Here is a 23,122-nt window from a genome sequence, read left to right on the forward strand (position 1 = left end):
AGTTATCTGTGTGTGTAGGCACAACATTCTAAAGGAACCTGGAATGAACAGCTCCTCTAAGCAGATAATAATCCCAGGGCAAGTTGCAAGGAGCATCTATGGGAGCAAAATACCTTGAGGTGCAAGCATGTACTATTTGTGTTCATTTCATGCCCTTGCATTCATAAAAGAACCCTTGAGAATGAATCCTGGGGTACTCACTGGAAGGACATGAAGCAGGGCAGAAGTAGCTGTCACTTCAGAACTATATTAAGAAGCAACTGAAATTTGCTGGGCAAGATGATCAACTTCTGAAATGTACTGATGGCTCTTTTTGCTTTTTATCTATACTTTCACACACAAACACACACATTTTTGCACGAAATGCTAGCAAAAATACTTGCCAATAAAGATCTGTAGGTGTATGTTTAGTGGGTTGACTTTACAACCACTTTAAACTAAAGTTAAGGAATCTTTAAGAATCACTTAAAGGGGAACTCAAACCAAGCACAAGTTTTTTTAAAAAGTAAATATAATATCAAGCCACTTTGCAGCATTTTCATGATTTTTAATGTAATAATATGGTTTGGGACAGTTACCTAAGCCCGGCCCCCTGTTCTGCTGATCTGGCTGACTACTTTGTACTCAAATAAAGTGTAACAGCAGTCGAATGTCCTTAGCCTGCGTTCAGCCTGCATCCTCCAAATCCCACAATTCCCTGCACACATGATGTCAATTTGGAAAGGAACATCACGGTGCAATGTATTGTGGGTTATGTAGTTCCTGTATATTGTCTGTAAGCTGTGGCAAAATTGTTACCATTTGTCAATGTTTTAGTCTCTCCTCCTCTGCCAGGATTTCAAATGATGTAGAAAATGAAGAACTGTTTTGCAATTGAATTTCATCATACAGAAATTATATTTATTTATACTTTTTTGAAGGAACAGATTACAATAATAGGTATATTAGAGGTTTGGTTTAGAAGCCGGAGTTCTCCTTTAAATGGTGGAACTTTGCAATGGGTATTTTAAAAAACAATTAATATACATATTGCAAAGTTACAGCTAGTAAGGGATTTAACAACGTGTTTAAGTGATAAAGGTTTTCTACAGGTTTCTATCACCTATAGAAACCTATTTGCAGGTAGCATTTACTGGTCACCTGTCCCATTACCAGCTCTACGCAGCCCATAATCCCCACATTAAAGGACCACCTTAGTGCTCCCCGCAGCCGCAGGGTCTCTCCCTGTAGTTACACCACTAAAGTTGTCTCATGCCACAACAAGCTGAAGCAGGCAGCTAAAGTACTTACATTAGAGCCACTTATCGGTGACCCATCTCCTTGTTGTGCCAGTACCTTTACTGCTAGAGAGCAAAGTACACGCGCCAACATAAGCAAGCTGAACTTGGATAGCAACATTCACTTTTTGGAACACTGTACCTAGAAATCTGAAGGATGTTCAGTATCATGCCGATGGCTAGAGAATCCTGCTGCTTTATTGTGTTATATTGGTGTATGTGTGTGGTCAGGTCTTACCCTGAATATTCCTTTGGAACATAATCAAGAGATTGTGTTGTGGCTAAAAGAACCACTAGGATCTGTAATGATTTTATCTGCAGTGAGGGAGGTGTTTACAGCAGCAACAGAACATTCTCCATTTCACTTCTTCCTCTCAATTCTTTACTTCATTTTTGTTTACCCTGTTTTTTTTGTTAAGATAGTGGCATCTGTTACATATCCCCTATTATGTTCATTCCTCCAGATCAAGTATATCACTCATGAATTATAACAGTTATAATGCACCCTAATAAAAATGCTAATAGTTTTAAGACTTCCTGTTGCTTCTTAACTTTAGCAAAAAAGCAAAAGTTGTGCTCACCATTAATTTTTAAACTATTCGGCAGGGGTTCAATGAGGCTGTGCCCACAAAATGTTTACAGACAGAGACAAGAGCTCCTCTGCACCCATTATCAATATATATAGGACATTCTGTGCAATAAGCTGCTATATATTCCCTCCTCTTTTAAAACAGGGATCGTTTGTCCTTATATTGCAATATATTCAAGCTGACCAACTACGTCAGTCATCCTTGGTCTGGCCAGTCCTACGCTGAGTACATACCTTTAAATGTCTGTATCCATTTAAGATGTAGTATGGGTAGATTCTCCTGTATATTGCATATAGATTATAAGTTCTACAGTGTTGGTGCACTGATACATAATATTAGCTTACTGTAGAAATGTACATTGCTGCATATACAAGTAGAGCTACATACACATGTACATGAATACATTTCCTTTACATTGAAGCAGGGGCGCTCATAAGAAGTATCAAGCATCATATAATGGAAAATATCAACAAATTAAAATATCACTGGACAACAAATAACAGAGAAAAGCAAAGACCAGATAGCTAAATACTGGCTCCAAAATATTGCTTTATTGGATATTGTTCAGGAATAGCCAGCAAGCTTCATCTTTGACCACTGAATTATCTACTTGGTAAACTATTATACATACATCATGCACATTCTATAGTACTATGTAATGGGTAAACATCCTTGATTACACGTGAGAAATAAAAAGTTATTCCAATAACTAACAGCCTATTTTGTACATAAAGCCATATTGTCGGTTTATATTATCACAGTCGTGTGCAAATCTGAAATATGGCTTGTGTTTTTCAGAACATAAGACATTATACACATATTTATTTAAGCCAGTTACCTCACTATCAGTTTGCAATTCAGGCATTTTTCCAGAAGAGGGCATTAATTACTAAGGCACAACAAGTACATGTTTTTATTTAGACCATGCTAGTTTGGTTGCATCAGGGACAAGCGGCCCTCAGTATTCCAGCTGTTGTACAACTAACCCTCACAGCATCCCACAGCCGGGATTCTGGAAGTTTTACTTGAACAATACCAGAAAGGACGCAGGTTGAATGCCCCTGGGTTATATAAAGTAAAGATTCATCACTAGTGATATATTAAGCTGCAACTTGTACAATAGTCAACAAGCAGAGTCATACTAAATACCTGCAAATTACTCCAAACTGGATGAACTAATATGGACAGATATCACATAGCACTGCATTTTCAGCCATTGTTTTTGGTAAGACTTCCCTACGAGAAGCACAGAGTCAGAATAAGGCCTTTGTGGAATAGCAATCCTGGAAACAAACAAATATTTACAATCTAGTTGTCTATGTACAGTTTATATTTACTCGTTTGGTGCTTTTTATGCAACTTGTCTAAAGTGCTTGCTTTCCTATACAAAATTCCTTTGTATCAGGCAGACCCACCAAATTCTTTTGTAAAATGGCTTTTTAACACTATTAACTGAACAGCAAAACAGATCAGTTCCATGTATCGGCTACACAGTCTGTTCTTTGTCGTTAGGTCTTGCCTTTACTGATTCAGTAATATTAGGTGTCACATTCAAATAGAATCATGCCATATAGGTGGGCGGAGCCTGTTAACTGAGTACACATGGACGGCAGAGCGAACAAACAATCATACTAGGTGGTCAATGCCTTTGGGGAAATAGGAGTGTTGCTTTAATGACTTAGAACATATAATTTCCATCCATAAATCTATATACACTGTTGGAATGTGAAATCTGTGACCCTCTGACTGTTAGGAACCATTATCCCCATCCTCTGAGTGAGTCTAGCTTAAGATTCGGGGACCTGTAGTTGAAAACGGTGTTAATGCTCTGGGTATGATATATTTAATCAGGGTTACCATCACAGTACAACTTTTGCCTCTAGGGCTCCTTCTACTATACTAACCCAAACTAAAAATATATTTATAGACTGCCCAAAATGATTTTTTTCATTATTTTCCTGTTGTTGTCATTACTGAGCAGAAAGTCCCAGTCCAGAGAGTCTACTAAACAGAGGGGCTGCATACACTGTTTTTCCGCTGTGCATTAACAGAATAAATAAAGCTGCATGTCTAGAAACAGCCGACATTCTAAAATAAATCTATATTTTTAGGATCTATATGAGATTAAGTATTGCTATTGGCTATTGCCTTCAATTTAAATACTAGACCATGTTAGTGCTGCATATGTAGTCTAAAAATACACCTAAGCTATCCAAGGATCATTGTGCTTTTTTCTCCTATGTGGTTGGGTTCCTTTCTAATACTCTAACATGCTGTTTGTAAGGGATTTTCTATAACAAATTAGGTACAGAATAAAGAGACACAAAACTGTGTTTCACCCGTCCCTTGTGTGAGGTGCGGGGATTAAGGCAATACAATATTACTTGCAGCATCCACAGAGCTCGGTCATATCATTTACATGTACTAATATCTGCCCCTCTCTTCCCACAGCCGTGTTGCCTCCATTGGTACAGCAAGCAGTGGATGGAGTTGCTTTGTGGTTTTTTCTCTAATGTTTTTGCACCTACAATACTTTTTTTGGTAGCAAACAGAAAGCATTTGAAACATCCTAATGCCGCAAATATGAACATTTAAGGCACTTCTGGCATCCAGTGGTGCCAAAAAGATCAGTCGTGCTTCCAGGCCATCTGCTTTTGTCAAGTATTTCAGTCATTTTCCATAAAATACATGATCAGTCAGTTCATTCCTCCTTGCTTAGCTTGAGATGATAATTCTTCAAAAAGAGAATCTCTTGACGAGCCAACAAATCAGCAATGTTGGCGACTTGGACTTCAGTTCTAAGGCAGAAGAGTGTGCCATGTGACACTGTGAGTCCAATAAACATTTTCAATTCACTGCAATCCGCAATATTCTGTTTTGTATTTTGAAGTCCACGATTGTCAAAGCTATGAATGTACATTGTTGTTGCTGGAGAGGTCATTTCTTATTATTTCATTTACTGAAAAGGAAAAAATAAAACATTCAGTATCACTTAGTAATTCTAGGATATTATATTATTATAATGATCCTTTATTTATATAGCGCAGACATATATATGCGAATATATACATACACACACACATATATATAAATATATGCAGCTGATATGTACTTTACCTAAACCCTAGACCTTCTTGCTAAAAAAAGGCACCACTTAACACAATCTGATAAATTACAAATTACAATCTGATATATTGCTTTTACGGGCACGGTTAATTATAGGTTTATCAAGCAGAATGTTGACATGAAGTAAAACCACCCACTTTCCCATACTCTTTGTTTTTTAATCTCAGTCTAAAGGTGGCTATACACGGGCCGATTCTAGCTGCCGATATCGGTCCTTTAGACTGATTTGGCATTTTATCAGCCCATGTATGGGCACTAAAGACGGGCCTGCCCGACCAACATCTGGCCTGAAATCCCTATTGGGCAGGTTTGATTTTCTGTCGGATTGGGACAGCATCGGCTCATTGATGTGCTCCCTGGACCGACTGGTGCCTTTACCTGCCATTCTAATTCAATCGTTTGGCTCTGGGGCCAAACGAACGAATTAGCCCGGTATTGCCCACCCGTAGGTGGGGATATCGGGAGATGATCCGCTCACTTTGTGACCTCGCCAAGCGAGCGGATCTTACCATGTATTGCCACCTTAATTCTATGAGATTGCTAAGCTGGTAAAGATAAAAGGAAAATGTACTTTATTGGTGGCCAGTTGGCTGTTAGCACGGGCTCCTTGCAGCACTTTGGCCCTTAGTTCAATTCCAACTGTTGGACTTCCCACACTTCAAAACACACAGGAAGGTTTTTGGCTCCTGATAAATCTGGCCCTAGAGTGAATGCCCGACTGATGTGAATGCTGAACTATCTCTGCAAGATGCTACATAAGAGTGTTGGCACTATATAGAAATAATACTTTTCATTTTAAATAACCTTCATGCCCAGGTATAGTGTGATGCTGCACATAAAGGTGATTCTATTATAGAAAATATATCCCCAATGAAAAAACAGGTTTATTACAATATAAACATACAGTGATAAAATTAAGTAACAATTCTATGATTTCTCATAGACCAGAGGTCACTGTTTCGACAGACTGAAAGGATAACATTTAACTGGTTGTCTTGGCTCATAACCTATGACATTATGTGATACTGAATACCATGCTGTTGCCATTATAAAATCAATAATTTTTCATTATTCTATTTCTACTTTGAATTTGTCTAATGTATTTTCTTTGGTTTTGCTTCTCACTAACTTTGTGAAGCTCCTACTGACCAAGCTTACACTCTTAGTCTTGCCCAAGATGCCACTTTTCAGGCTACCTGGCCATAGTCTTCCTGACAGGCCTCCTACTGTATCATAATCCTCTTACAAGAAAATTACAGGGGGCATGTCATCACGTTTAATGGTTTATGCACAACATGTTTGGGGCACAGTGAGAAAAAGATGGAAATAACAGGGATACCACCCTACATTTGTGCTCATATGTATGGAGATATGCCATGAACCACTTCCTTGTATTAAGAACAATTTTGGAGAATACAGTAAGTGTCCTTTCTAGGACAAAGTGCAATGAATATTAGTATATCAGACCCTCTGTTTGAGCCAACATGCTTATTCTAAAGTATTCACACAACCATTCCAACCCTTCAGTCATGAATACTTGAGAACCAAATAACACAAAATAAAAAGTATAACACAGTATAGGATCATGGACTCCTGCATAAAGTCTGACTCTTGTGTCACCTAGACAAGCATGTTAGGCACATTGAGGCTTTATGCATGGCTAACAGAGCAGAATAGAGGCCTTATATCTATAATCATGAGCAGAGATATGGAGGAGATGTTACCCCAACAGAAGCATGAGTAAGTCAGCAGTACAGGCATTGGCTGTAAGTTAAAACACAGAACACCCCACAGGAACAACACCAATCTGCATATGGCCTTCATCTATCATCTCAGCTGCCTGAGGCCCCAAGATTGTAAGCTCCAAGGGAAAAGAAACTCAATGTCCTTGCAAAACACTGTGTTCCGCACTGCAATAATGCATAAACTCAATGCATAAAGTCAAATCTTACAAATCAGAGAGCAGATTGGCTTTATTAATGATAGTTTATCTCACAGCCATGTGTGGTCTTGTCTTATTTGAAGATTTCATACATTTGATAACTAAGGAAAAAGCTTAATAGCATCTCTCACATGCAAGCACTAAGCTAAATATCCCTAGATAGAGGGACAGTGAATTTTTTTGTTTGCTTTGTTTTTTACGAGTTCTTCTTTCATTCTCTGTTTCTCCTGTACACTGTCAAGTTCTACAGTTCCCACACTCATCATTTCATGTCAATTTATCAGCTTGTGTTTTTTGGCAGTCGGACAGGAAATGACTGAACCTGGCAAAGGCCATCTAAAGCAAGCTGTACAACATCCCTTCTGTTTCCATCCCTCCCCCGTCCACCCACTCCCAACCACCGCTGCCACCACTAGCACCTGATCACCACACAGATATGGTAAATGTCAATAGATTATAGAAGCAAGACTGTTTCTTCTGCTTCGAGATTTTACCTGCTATGAGTTTTAATATAATGTAAGTAGCCAGTTGCCAGATTTCCCTTTAGCCAGAACTCCAAGTCCTCTACACTAAGCTTCTGTTTGCACTGGCTTCCCTAATAAAATGATCATTTTGTAAAAGGGTATTGGCTTTTGAAATGAAAAGGTTTAAATGTAAAACACCAGGTATCCCCTTGATTAAGGTTTGCCTCATATAAAATATATTAGTGCATAAAGATGTCTTCTTGTATATTTGCAATAAAGGACACCTATTTGAACACACTGGAGTAGGAACTCTAATAGTAATGCCTGCTTTATGGTAATGTTTAGCTATGGAGAATGAAAGCACTAGTGCACACGTGCTACTCTTGCAAATAGATACCACAAATGTCACCAAAACACTGCTTTTAAATGCCTTTATGGAACAAAATTTTTCTGGGTTACCTTCTTTTATCACTGCAAAGAACTATTTATGATATAGCAGCTCCTAATGATAAACCCAATTTCAAGCTTATTTCATTGAAGGCAGAAGGATATTAAGGGTGGGCAGTTATTTTTTGACTTCAGTTGCAACAGCAAATGTTGTCTCTGTAGTAAATTAGTAGTAAATTTTATATATATATATATATAGACAATAGAAAAAGATGCCGCACTCACAGGTCTTAATGAAAAAATAAAGCAACATTTATTGTGTCTGCTTTATTTTTTCATTAAGATCTGTGAATGCGCCATCTTTTTCTATTGTCTACAATACTGATTTACATACTGTACCCAGGAATATGTCTCAATGTGGATTGATGAGAAATGTCTACTTAGGTTTGTTAATCTACAATATGTATTGTGAACTCCCTCAAATAATATTGTTCTGGGGCAATGTCATTTCTAATTAGTCCACTGAATTAGAGCAGAACTTTGTGAACTATAACCATAAATACCATTAAATCTTATTGATTAAATCTAAACCAACTAGCCACTCAAAGGATTTAGATTTAAATTAATTCTAATGCTGTACAGTATCTCACCATACATCTATATTATAGTGTCTTGTGGCCCCTTTAGAAATTATATCTAGGCAGATGTAGCTCTCAGGTGTAACTCAGGCCTGGTGCTAGGATGGCTGCTTTTTAATAGATGTGTAGGGCCTATATATGTCTAAAGACACCATATATCTGAGGAAACAGGGATATTATTACACACCTAATTCCCTTCTTTACATCAGATGATAGACAATATAGCTGAAGTCAATTTATAGCAATATATCTAGGGAAAGGTTGCTGTAGTTTAGAAACCCCTGGCTGATAAATTCATAGAGATACCAATAGTTGGGGTACAGTATTCTTATAATATACAAATTATATCTCAACCTATAATAATATGTAACATAATAGTGCGATAAATGTCACTTTCAGATAACAATCTCTATGCAGTTGTAAGTTTAGAAACGCTAGAATGTGACCTATATAGTGTAGCACATAACCGGTTGAGATGCAGTGACTGTGCACACATGTTCTTTACATTTACAAAACTAAACGAATACTCAGATGAGAAGATGAACAAAACAAATAACATCTGCTTGAAGCAGAAAGAGGAAGAAAAATGAAGCAGAAGATTCTAAAAGTGGGCTTCCCCCTCCCTGCCCACCACAGCACCTGAAAACTTCTTTAGAGGGAATACCCCTGTGGGCGTCAATGGAAATTCTATCCACATATTTCAAAGCTCAGAGTTTGCAAGATATAACTTAAAAAATGCCTGTCATTGTTTGGCCTTATCCATTTTTACCCTGTAGGCTTCCCCCCTCGAAATCATTTAACTAACATGTCAAAAGTATCAGGACTATTTCACAATAAATAAATAATGTATTTTCATCATTTTTACTTAGCTCCAGCACACAAATAATGGAAAAAACTGTGAAATACATCCATATATTTGCTACTCTCAATACATTTGTCGCAGCTATATAATAAATGCTAGTTGACATAGACAAATGGTGTGCCCTTCTATACAAAAAAGGGCCCCAAAACTTTAGTTTACCTCAAAACAAACTAGCAAACAAAATAAGAATTATAACAATGCACTTCTTTGAAATCTACAGATTCACCTACTAGGGTCTGCAAAAACTGACTATGGACTTCTTTAACTGGGATCTCTACAAATAAAACTTTAATATAGTCTATATACAGAGCTGACTGAGTTTAAGCATCATATAAACAGACATATATCAATATGTCTACACCCACAGTTTTCATAATTTCATGTTTTTAAAAAGCAGGTCAGTATGCCTATCCATGTGCCCACTGGGTTCTCTAACTTCACCATATTTCCCCAACAATCACTTAATTGGACGAATTGATTCTACTAAGGCCAGAACATGTTTTGTATAATAAATTGGTTTGCATCAGGCTGCTGAACTAAGCAGATATATGGCATTGGTGCTATTAGCAAACAGGACCAGTACTTTTGGTGTGGCAAACTCCATAGTAAAACAGCACAGTATGATGCTCCTTTATAAGATTTTGGCTATCAAGATGTCAGAACCTTTGATGGATGGCAGAATGCTGCAATTTTAACCCTAAGTGCATTTTTGTACTTTGATCTCAGTAGTCTTTAGGTTTTTATTGACAGTAACTCAGTTTTATTTTTATAAATATTCACTGTTTCCATTAGCAAAAGTGATGAAAATCGAGAAGGGAACTTCAGTTAACCTGTGACATTCACCACCTTTTGTTATAAATAATAGAATAAAGTTGTTTCTGTACTACCATCAAAACAGATAGTAAAACAGGATGTGGCAAACTGTTAGACCACACATAAGTTTACTGAGTAGACTTGTTTTTTCTTAACTCCCACGTTTCATTTCTTTAAGGTATAAAATGGAAATTCAGTTTTAGCAAATCACAGCAATCATACCCAGATTTTGCTAAACGTGCACTAATTTTCTGCAGTAACATATAAACATGAAAATGGAAATGTACTTACAGGCTGTAATACAGTTCATAACCATTTAAATTACAGTTTTTAGGAGGGGGTAAGTCTAAAGCAGCTATGTACACATGGTTATGCAGACCCGTGTTGGACTGGGGTGCCAAGGGCCCACCAGAAAACCTTTGCCATTAGGCCCACTCTCGCCTTCTCTGTTCACTCACTTTCTTTAGTCTCTTAACTACTTCTTTTATCATACTATTATCTATCCTTTCTTCCATTTCTTCTGTTTCTTCTCATATAGAGTTGAGTAATGACCATGGTATAGGCATACAAGGCAAATGGTTGGGTGCTGACTAAATGGATTGCTGTCCTTTAAATGGCCCCATTTAAGTGGCACAGTCCCAAACTGTAGACATTAAAAGCATTACTAGGCATGACCTTGGCAGATCAGAGTGTGGCCTAAATGCCATACCTTCTTTACCCATAGACGCAGGGGAACCATTGAGCGACCACCACCTCCAGACCAGGCGGTAACTCCAGTGTTCCCTATCGCACCCAGTGTCAATAGGCGCCGTTTGCTTTCACCTAAAGAATCGGGTGCAGATGTCACTCGCATACTTAACACCGGAAATAAGACAAATGAAATGCGAGTGAGTTGTGGTAGTTCAGATGCAACTGAAGTAGGCACAGTGCCATTGTTAATATTGCATTGTGCCCTTGCAACTGTAGTGACACTGGAATTCAGGGAAAAACACTGCATTGTTGGAAAAAAACATGGAGATTGCCCTCAAAATTGCACTTAAAAAAACAAGAGAGCGTTCACACAAAAAAGAAGGCAGTGAGACATTTGCTGCCATGTTCTTTTGCACAGAATTGCTACTTTGAATGGAATGGGACCATAAAATATCTTCTAGAAAGGAAGATAGCTTGTTAGGCACCATGTCTTGGCAATTAGCATTCAGAGTGCTTCAGAAAGGCTCTTACTGAAATGACTCTGTCCTGTATATGGCAGAGTTCAAGCAGTCAGTCTCGTGCGCTCTGCCTCGAAAGGAAATGAGAAGTGGTTGTAACATATTGTTTTTCCTTTGTAGTCACAAATAGCAACTGCATTTGGGAAACATGCTGCTGTTCTATTTTTAGTTGCTACACCAACCGCAATTTTCAAGTACCTGATATTTATCAACTTTTTTTTACACTTGCTCTAGGACAATGGGCATTGTGTGTAGTGTGTATATATATATTTTTTTTAAAAAAAGTATTATTAGTATTGTTTTAATATTAATTATTAGCATTAATTATTAATATTATTATTGTCTTATTATTATTATTATACATATGTAAGCACTAACATATTCCACAGTGCTGTACAATAAATGGGTGCATACAAAGAACATAGACACTGGCACACAAAGCAACCAATAACCAAAACAAGAGGTGATGAGGACCCTGCCCAAAAGAGCTTACATTCTAATAAAAAAAGATCTTACAATCCTAAAGTTTTAGTCCATGAGTTGCGTGTTGCATATATTCTGTATTGTCGAAAAATTTATTTCCTTTTTTTCTTTAGGGTAATGGTGCAAGGAGGGTAATTTGGGAGCATTTTGTAGCTCCAAGTGCTGGGGGCAGAATACTCCAGCTCAACACTCTATTAATTTTAAAAAATTGCTTGAAAGTGCCTGGTGCAGTTTTGTGCAGGTGGTCATTGCTACAAAATGCTGAGAAGGATTCAGGGATTTTTGTGGATAACAAACTGTGTAACTCTAGGTAAGTAGTGGCTACTAAAGCAAATAAAGTACTGTCTTAAATAAAAAAAGGGCATTAAAGGAGATGGAAAGGTATAATCACTGGGGGAGTGCCAAAATGTTAGGCACCTCCCATTAACTGTAATCATTTACCTGATACCTGCGAGAAAGTGATCTAATTCCTTCTTCTGTCTTCGCGCCTTTGTGCATGCACAGAGTAGAAACCAGAACCTTAACAAAAAAGATTCAGCTTTTTCACTGTACTGCATATGCGCCAGCCCCGGAAACGCGATGAAAGAAGACAGGATCTAGAGGATCGCTGGTGCGCAGGGGCACCGACCAGGGGTATCAAGTAAGTGATTACAATCACTGGGGGGTGCCTAACATTTAACCTTTCCTTCTCCTTTAAGTGTAAATGCTACAAGGAGTGGAGATCAGCCTGAATGCATGCTTTTCTGTATTTGAGGCTGGTCTGCACTCTTTGGGCTCCAGTCCTTAAGAAGGATATTAATGAACTAGAGAGAGTGCAGAGACTGCAACTAAACTGGTAAAGGGAGTGGAAGATTTAAACTATGAGGTGAGACTGTCACGGTTGAGGTTATTGTGTTGGAGAAAAGGTGCCTGCAAAGGGGACATGATTACTCTGTACAAGTACATGAGAGTCTTTTTTTTTCAATAGGAAAGACCCAGAACAAAAGGCCACGCTTTAGACTTGAGGAACTGAATTGAAGAACCAAAAGTAGTTATTCATGGTTAGGCTGTGGAATGCCCTGCTGGGTGATGTTGTCATGGCAGAATCTATTAATTCCTTTAAGAGTGTGTTATCGAACAAGCATAATGACCAAGGCTATTGTGATCTTAAGACACTGCACTTTTTTTTATTCAGTTTTATTCAATTAATTAAGAGGTTATATGGAGTGTCTTTATAAAATGCTCAAATTGCCATGTTTGATATTACTCTTACAATGTACATACAGACTACACATCCTATTGAGAGGCACTGGAATCCCTATGTTTTTGGAGCATGGAAGCACACAGAGTATGGCAGGAACCCACACTTATAGAGAAAACATATAAACTCCTAGCAGACAGTGCCCTGGAATCAAATCTAGGACCCCAGCACTTATTTAAAGGAAAAAGAAAGGTAAAGTCACTTGGGGGTGCCAAAATGTTAGGCACCCCCAAGTGACTTTAACCGCCTACCTTTTACCCCGGGCTGGTGCCGCTGTCAGGAGAAAACAGCACCAGCCCGGGGTAGCTGTCGGCACTTCCTCCTTCCGGCTTCGCTGCGCGCGCATGCGCAGTAGAGTGAAAAGCCGAACTTAAACATTTAAGTCGGCTTTTTCGCTCTACTGTGCATGCCCGGCCACCGGCAGTTTAGGAAGCTGAAGGCGGAAGGAGGAAGTGCTGCGCTCCAGCTACCCCGGGCTGGTGCTATTTTCTCCGAACAGGGGCACCAGCCCGGGGTAAAAGGTAAGCGGTTAAAGTCACTTGGGGGTGCTTAACATTTTGGCACCCCCAAGTGACTTTGCCTTTCCTTCTCCTTTAAAGCACAAGGTAATACAAATTCACTGGGAGCCAATCTTATTGACACCCCCAGGTAACAAAATTCTTAAATTTGGAACCTAGGCCAGTGCTCCTCTTCGCTAAAAAAATGCACTGCCCTGGAATATATGTTTAGGATCGCCCTGCCACCATCTTGTCTTTTCCCCAGTGGTGCCTTTAGATGTCTATGAAAACAAATGCAGCAAACATAAACAAAACTGAAGAGAAGAATCAGTCTGGGGTTCAAGATTAATAATCATTATCACTAGAGTCACCTAACAGGTTGGCACCACAAGTGAAGTTTCCTTGTCCTTTAAGTATCACATTCTGTAATAACCCTACCTTATAGAAATGGTAGAAATGATAAAAATTTCTTATAGAAATTGATTGCCTTCCTAATGATAGAACATTGTATACCTTTTCTCTAGAGCAGGGGTCCCCAACCACCGGGCCGTGGGCTGTGCTGAACTGGGCCACCTCTGGTCCCAATTACCTGTGATCCCAACTCCATGACAACAGCTATGCGAAGCCCAGGAAGCTTTCTACTGATTGCGAAAAAGGATCAAAGTACTTAAAGCTCCATACTAAGCATCAGGGGATGTCAGCACTTAGGTGGGAGTAAAAAAAGCAAAGGGGCTGGGCACATTAACTTGCAGGGAAACAAGGTCAGATCTCCCACTGATTTTGTATTATAATAAGTATTATACCCACCACTCCTGGTCCTTGGAAAAATTGTCTTGCTTGAAACTGGTCCGTGGTACAAAAAAGGTTGGAGACCACTGCTCTAGAGAGCTGAAGCATGTGCCAGTGATTTGCCTGTTTGGTGTGCATTTAACTAGTGTCAACCCCACCACGATGAACTGCTGTATTGGGGGCCTGGTTAGTTATAGGTGTGTCACTGCCTTTGGCGCCAACCTGTTCTTTGCATGCCATTTTTCTCTCCCTGTCTTTCCTTCACTGCCCATTAGGTTTGCATTCTCCTCATTATGATCTCACCTATCATTGTCTTTTTGAACTTTTTGTTACACTGCATTACCCTGATTTGTGCCATTTTCCTATTTCTTCTCCAGTCTGTTTTTAGTCATGAACTCATATTTTTACCTATAATAGTTTTTCATCCACTTTGACTTATTTTACTAATAAATCTGGCTATTGTCTTTCTATAAAAGGTTTATAAAACAAGATGACAGGGGTGGGAAGGGGAAATAAAGGTTATGGCCAGACAATGGTGACTTAATAATAATAATAATAATAATAATAATCTTCATAATAATTTTAATTTCTCATTTTTTTCTTTTGAAAAATTCTAATAAACTAATTTCCACGAATGTCTGACATTTACTAAAAAAGTATGAACTGAAAAAGTACGTATGGAAAAAAGTCGCAGGAAAGTCGCAAAACTGCAAATTCTTTAAGTTGTTGCACTGAGCGTTAGTAAATGGCTCCCTAAATCTTGGTACATGCACACTGGAACTCACATTAATACCATTCTATTGCTATATGTCACCTTACTTGGTAGATGCATTTACCTCGAGAGACTTGTATAATAGACAATGTCTGTTATCCTCTTGCTAGGTTAATGCTGTGTTGAAATATGAATATTTAATATGTATTTTGTGAGTGTTAAGCCACACATTGAAGTATTAAACAATACAAAATGTACGTGCATAATGTGTGTCATTTCTCAATAGTTGTATCATCATAGGCTGCCTTCAAAGTCTGTATTAATAATTTAAATATACCTTGTCAAAATAAACCATGATTATGGATTACTGTGAACTGCTAAATGAACCCAGCCCAAAATAAATGAGTTGTAATAATAAAAGATCCCTGTCAACAAAACCTTTCATGTACCTGTATTATAACAAAAAAATTAACCACACCGGCAATTGGATTTGACTGGGCTAGTGCAGGTAGATCAGAATAAAGAAACAAAAAGTCTAGTTGGTTGCTATGGATTACTGCAATTGGCCAACATTACACTACACCGATTTGAATCTGATATATAATTTGAAAGCATTCCCTGTATGTATATGTATATATGTATTATGGTAAATTGAACATGTATGTTAAATAGAAGCGGCAGGGTGAAGGTTTCTGGTTTGTACAATTGCTGGAGGGTGACCGTGTCAGAGCAAGGTAAGCATTTTTTAAATAGTGAACAAAGCTAAAGACGATTCAGGAGAAAAGTCGTGAAGTAATGGAAAATGTGGCCTAACGCATTCTTTCAAGAGTTCAATTTTCCCCTCCTGCTACCTCAGGTGCGTTGGAGTTGTTCAAACATTACGCTATTTGTACCTTTCTAATCATAATAATCTATTGCCAAGGGGCATGCTGTTTTTGGAAAGATAGATAGGACACTGAAATCATTAACTGACAACAAGTAGCAAGTTAAACTAAAACATGATCCTCCCTTAAGTATGTGGTTTTGGCACTGATGCTTTCAATAGTCAGTAGAGACTGTCAAACAAATAACCAAAAGCATTCCTGGTTTAATTCTGCTTCTGGGTAGTAAAAACATTACAATACAGTGCCCCCCCCCCCATGTGTTCCTACGAAAAATGTAGACATGGCAACTTAACTGGGTTTACCCAGTGACGAATTGCTTGAGGCCCTGTAGTTTCCTGGCACATGCCTGGTTTGTTTATACTATACATTCACTATCCAAATGAAGACTGGGAGGGAAGATATTCTCATTCTATTAATATACTCTGTTTCTTTTTACTTCTCTCTTGTATCTGCTGACAGTTTCCAGCAATCGCTCTGTTCTCAGTTGTTAAGCATATGTCTTTTTACTGCCTCAGAATTGAAACCCATGAAAAAATATTTAAGCTTGATACAGATATTTTTAGAAACATATTTCCACTGAGGAAGACCACAATTTGTCTGCAAATTCTGACTACAGTGTGAAACCTCATAATCTTCTTAAGTGCAATAATGAGGACATAACGCAGTTAATTAAAATTAGACCACAATAACCTTTAACAATAGCAACTCAACAGTACATGTATTCATCAGTATAGTGGTTGTTATTGTAACTATGGCTGTGATCTAGCAACAAATGCATTGGAGAGAAAGTTAAGGAGGGTGCAGATAAGGTGGCTGACATCAAAAAGTGAGTTAACTAATTTCCATGATGAAAATGTTACATTTACCTATATTTATTTTACTAAAATGCACTGTATTCAGCTTAATATTAACACAGCATACTTTTGAGAAAAGTATTGTTATTATACATATGCATTAGAAGTGAAGCTTGTTCATCTACATGAAATACATCTAATTTCTCTAGACTAGGCAAACTTGCACCAGTGTAGTAACCAGCATCAACCAATCTGACTTTCAATACGCTACTTGCAGTAGACTGATTAAAGTTAATAGCTAGATTGAAAGCAATTCAATGCAAAGTTAGTAAATAAGCCCAGAAACAGATCACTGTGTTACTCGCAGTACCACTTTTCACCTGTCACTGGTTTAAATACTTAACAAAGAGAGCAAAAAAATAGCTTCACTAACTAGCAATGGGTTACCGATAAAATGCTAATGTGCTAGCAACATTAAAACGTGTATTTTCAAATAATGGTGATGCAAATGGTTAAACCACTTTTTATTTGTTTTACTCATGAATTTTGTCTCTACAGGATACTGCAGGGAGGAATGAAATAATCCACTGCTTTTTTCTCCTAAATTGTTGTATTAGCAGTTTGAAGTCTGCATTTGATAAGGAGACAGGAGAAAAGTCAGACAGAGAAGTAATATAATTACATTTATCTCCACTGTGTATCTAGAAATACCGAATTGTATGTGTCTGAAAGAACCACTGAGCCGTTTACTAAATATAGAAAAACTGTTCACAAAATTGTGCTTGGCTTAAAACAAACATTTTCACTGCATATACAGTAAATGAGTTTTGATTCACGTAGGCCCCGGCCTGTACCTCCTCTTAATTGGTTAGGTTGGTAATCATTAGTTCTGAGGAAAGTTCTAGCTCTGTTTGGTATTGATCCACTGAAGTTGAAAAATGTGATTTGAACTTGCATAGAGTCTATTCTTCAGAGTGTATTTTGTCAAAGGCATGGCCATTTTTGTCATTTAGGTGCCACCTTTTCTGGAAATAATAAATGACCTTTCTATCGTTACCATTCCCGCATATTAATACCAAGCACCCCAGTTCAGTAACCTTGGATGCTTGCTTTCTTTATTCTAACAGAACTAGTGCCACTGAATGGTTACCATAGGTTTTTCAAATAATCCAAAGTTTGGCCAGTATATGCCAATATGTCCTCAGTGGCCTTTGAATTCCTTCATAGAGGGCATATACTCTGCATGCCAGCTTGACTTCCTACATTAACTCAATAAAAGAGCTAATAGTGCTTTGTTGTGACAAAGCCACGCACTGACATCCCTATCCAACATTCCACAACTTCCACTCTGCAAGGGAACATGCATGCAGAGGTCATGAATCACAGATTCAACTTGGAGTTGAGGCACCAATCCCTTCCTGCAGCTGGGAGACATCTGTAGCACCACCATGGGAACCTCTGCTAATGAAAATACTGCACTGTCATATCGACAGCACAGTAGATTGTACGCTGACTCTCTCTGATGTGCTTCTGATATTTTCTGTGAAGGTGATACAATCTTTGCACTCAGTGTCATTACTATAAAGGATAAAAAGCTCCAGCACATGACCGCTATTCTAGCAATATTTATTCACTGTTGAGAAGACTAAAATTAAAATATTTTTCAACATTTTAGTGTATGTTTGTATATTAAACAAAGACAAATATTATACTCATCATAGGTGAAATAAGGGCAGATGTATGTATGATTTCAGACTCATACAAAGGTTCTTTTACTCTTGAATTGAAAGAAACCATCTAAATTGTATGTATCAAATGCTATGACTGACCACAGATTGTAGCCCTGCTTAATTCAAGGTTGCATATACAAAGACCAAAAAAAATGAACACCACCCCCCCCAATATAAACAAAATGTTAAATATACATATGAGTCCTAATTATGGCTGTTATAAAGAACAGCGAACAGAGTGATTTGTGTAAATGGAGATAATGAGTATTCTATAAACAAACCTCACTCGTCCATAAGCTGCAGACTTCATACACGACAATTTCATCATTAACTTTTACAACGATTAACAAGATGGCTGATATCCAAGGCTTTTACCGATATCGGTCACCTCATCTCCTACCATATACGCACCAATTATCTTGCAAAACCTTTGTTTCATACAATAATATCAGTGTGTGTATGGCTACCTTAAGGCTTTGAGATAAGAAGACGCTTATTATATAGAAGGCTTTGTTTTACAGCCTGCTTCTCTTTAAACAGTGGCTCAGCAAAAAATAAGGCGTTAGAAAGTTTACATTTGTTGTTTAGTAAAAGATTTTTTCGCTTGATTCAAGTTTTTTGGCGCTTCAAAAACTCAAATTTGAATTATGTATCAAAAACTCAAATATCTGGTATTTATTAAGTGCAAAAAACCCAAAAACTCTGTAAAACTTTGCCATGTAAAGGCTTGCGAGTTTTTATGGGAGTCAATGGGAGTTGTCCTAAGCAAAGTCAAGCCATATGTTCAAATCAAGTTTACAAGTTGTATTCAAGTTTGTTTTGAGCTTAAAACTTGAATATTTATTTGCACAAGTTTACCACTTTAATAAATAAGCGAGCATTTGATATGTGAGTTTAATCGATTTAGAAAAAAAAACGGACTCACAAATTTGAAAACTGAAAAATAAGCCCACAAAAGTTACCTAATTAAATACCTGAGAAGATGAAAGACAGTTATTAGTAATAATAATAAGAGATGCATCATCCTAAAAACAAAAATCCATCAAGTTCAAATATCACTATTTACAGTGGTACATGGGTTAGATGGGGTGACTAATCTCCTGAAACGCCACCACACCGGCAAGAATGTAAATCGCCTGTGTGATGGCATATGCATCGCTTCGGATTCCCGAAGTCGCCTCTCAAGGAAACTTCGGAAAACCACAGCAACACGTATGCCATCCCACTGGCGATCTACATTCTTGTCGGTGGGATGGCACTTTGGGGAGATTAGTCACCCGCAGTAACGAAGATTTATCGCAGGCGACTTATCTCCCCGTGTGCCACTGCCCTTATAAGAAGAATTGTATTTATATAGAACTACACAACACAATTTTTTTATTTATACAAGAGAAGATAAATCTAAATATTTGAAAACCAAACCAAATCTGACCATTAATTTACAAATTAAAGAAAAAAAATGCATTACAGAAAAAAAAAGTGCATTTTCTGTTAACAAAAAAGTGTCCCTTACGTTTTTCCACGTCAAATAAACCTGAGGTTTAGTTTTGTTTCAGAGTTTCTACCAAATGTCGAACTCAGCCCTGGATTTGGTGCACACATAAGGATATTTCTCCCCTCTAAAAAACTTAATTTCCTATATCAAAATGTAAAAAGTGATTCTCCTATTGAAGTAAAAAATCAATTAAAGGGCAATGTACATCAGTCTCAAATACATAGTACAAAAGTTAGGAAACACGAAACAAAAAGAGAGATGTTTATAGCACCTCCCACTACCACTACCTTTACATTAACTTTTAGTATATTAAAGAATGTCATATTCTTAGCCACTTTGCAATTGGTCTTTATTATTTATTTTTTTATCATTTTCCAACTATTTGTCTTCCACTTATATTTTTCCAGATTTCAAATGGGGGTCCCTGACCCCGACAGCCAAAAACTATTGCTCTGTATTGATATTGTTACTTTTTATTGTTTATTCTATTATTCAGCCCCTCTCCTATTTATAGTCCAGTCTTTCATTTAACCCACTGCTTGGTTGCTAAGGTAAACATGACCCTAGCAACCAGATAGCTACTAAAATTCTAAACTGAAGAGCTACTCAACAAAAAGTTAAATAACTGAAAAACCACAAAAAATAAAAAATGAAAACCAACTGCAAATTGTCTCAGCATATCAATGTCTACATCATATTGAAATTTCATTAAAGGTCATTAAAGGTGAACAACCCCTTTAATTTTTATTGGCAAAGTTAAAATAGCATCAAAACAGGAAATAGCTAAAACCATATCCCTAGAATGTCAGGTAAATATAGGAAAAACTAGTGGCAAAATGGATCAACATTGCGATGGATGGTTACAAGAATAAAAAAACAAAAAAACAAAAATGTTGTTACATTAATGGGCTTATTTATCAATTTTCGAGTTTTATTTCTAAATCAAATAAACTTATGGAGTGGAGTGGTTTCTTATTTATTAATAAGGAAAACTTGTTCCAATAGAAAACTTGAATATCTAAACATTTTGGAGTTTACAAGCTCTAAAAACTTTAAAAATCTGAGTTTGAGAACATGGTTTCACTTTGCCTATGACAACTCCCATTAACTTTTATAGAAACTTGCAAGCTTTAACATGCCAAATTTTTACATTCAAGTTTTCTGTATGATGCTATAGACAGTCACTGGTTATTAGGCTTCTGGGGGGGGGATAGTGGGGGGCTGTGTACTTAAAATGCCACAGCCTTTTTTCAAGTATTTTTGGATAGGGGAAAAGTTAAGCAAAAAAAACCCATCAAAATTCACCAAATGTCGCCACTTTAACATCAAAGTGTAAAAGCAAACAGGTTTATAAGGCTGTGTAAAAATATATACAAATATGTAGCCAAAGGTAAGATATTAGCATAGAGGGACTGGTTAAAAAAAATCCATGTAAGAACCAGAGGTGAGTATCACTACTTTTTACACAATATTTTACACAACTTTTTCAGGAAACCACAATGTGCAAATTAAAATAAAAACATACCATTTATTTTATCTTTACACCTTGCACTTGAGGCCATGCCATTTGTAAATGATCTGCTTATGAAGTGATCTATAAATCTTTGTCAGGTTTTTAAAAGTTTATCTTCTCTCTCCATTTTGTGTTCCTTTTCTCCTACCCATCAATTATCCTGAAAGAGCACTCCACTGATACAGCCTCTAGATTCCTATGTGCCTTTTAGAATTGTGCTGAACTAGAGGAATTGTACTTGCCTTCCCAGGCCTCTATCATATGCTTACCATTGGTTTAATTTTATGCAAACATTTAACCTTATACTATAATTACAATTTATAGGAAACTCTCCCCAAGACTTTATTTTAAAATTGTATGCTATCGAGGCACATGTAGTGTTATTCACAGATGAGTTATCTTTTCGTACAAGGGGAAAAATAACTCTGAACAACTTCCTTGTCTGTAGAGCTTGGAAACAATTTCTGCATTAAAAAGGGGGATTTCCAAATATGCTTAACCTTTTGGGTACCAGAGGCACAACAAGAAAATACCTGGCTATGTTTTATCTTTACATAGTTACATAGGGTTGAAAAAAGACCAGAGTCCATCAAGTTCAACCCATCCAAGTAAACCCAGCACACACAACCCACACCTACCAATCTATACACTCACATACATAAACTATATATACAACCACTAATACAAACTGTAGATATTAGTATCACAATAGCCTTGGATATTCTGATTGTTCAAGAACTCATCCAGGCCCCTCTTAAAGGCATTAACAGAATCTGCCATTACCACATCTCTAGGAAGGGCATTCCCCAACCTCACTGCCCTCACCGTGAAAAACCACCTACGCTGCTTCAAATGGAAGCTCCGTTCCTCTAATCTAAAGGGGTGACCTCTGGTGCGTTGATTGTTTTTATGGGAAAAAAGAACATCCCCTATCTGCCTATAATCCCCTCTAATGTACTTGTAAAGAGTAATCATGTCCCCTCGCAAGTGCCTCTTTTCCAGAGAAAACAACCCCAACCTCGACAGTCTAAGCTCATAGTTTAAATCTTCCATCCCCTTTACCAGTTTAGTTGCACGTCTCTGCACTCTCTCCAGCTCATTAATATCCTTCTTAAGGACTGGAGCCCAAAACTGCACTGCATACTCAAGGTGAGGCCTTACCAGGGACCTATAAAGGGGCAAAATTATGTTCTCATCCCTTGAGTCAATGCCCTTTTTTATACAAGACAGCACTTTATTTGCTTTAGTAGCCACAGAATGACACTGCCTGGAATTAGACAACTTGTTATCTACAAAAACCCCTAGATCCTTCTCCATTAAGGATACCCCCAACACACTACCATTCAGTAGATAGTTCGCGTTTATATTATTTCTACCAAAGCGCATAACATTGCACTTATCAACATTGAACCTCATTTTCCAGTTTGCTGCCCAGTTTTCCAATTTTGTCAAATCGCTCTGCAAAGCGGCAGCATCCTGCATGGAACTTATAGTTTTGCACAATTTAGTGTCATCAGCAAAAATAGAAACAGTACTGTCTATGCCCACCTCCAGGTCATTAATAAACAAGTTAAAAAGCAAAGGACCAAGGACTGACCCCTGCGGTACTCCACTAACCACACTGGTCTAATTAGAAAATGTTCCATTTACCACCACTCTTTGTAATCTATCCTTCAGC

The 23,122-nt window shown here is 37.6% G+C and overlaps 1 protein-coding gene across 6 annotated transcripts in view; it reads right to left on the reverse strand.

The window, feature by feature from the left end:
* Nucleotides 1-2,396: 2,396 nt before the first annotated feature.
* Nucleotides 2,397-23,122, reverse strand: part of nfatc1 (nuclear factor of activated T cells 1) — a 124,778-nt gene continuing 104,052 nt past the window's right edge. For all 6 annotated transcript variants that reach the window (XM_031903466.1, XM_018094703.2, XM_012964927.3 and 3 more), the window contains 1 exon segment: nt 2,397-4,826. In XM_031903466.1, coding sequence (XP_031759326.1) covers nt 4,774-4,826 — 53 coding nt within the window. In that variant the 3' untranslated portion in view covers nt 2,397-4,773.

The sequence above is a fragment of the Xenopus tropicalis genome, chromosome 6 (assembly GCF_000004195.4).
Source record: "Xenopus tropicalis strain Nigerian chromosome 6, UCB_Xtro_10.0, whole genome shotgun sequence".
NCBI lineage: Eukaryota > Metazoa > Chordata > Amphibia > Anura > Pipidae > Xenopus > Xenopus tropicalis.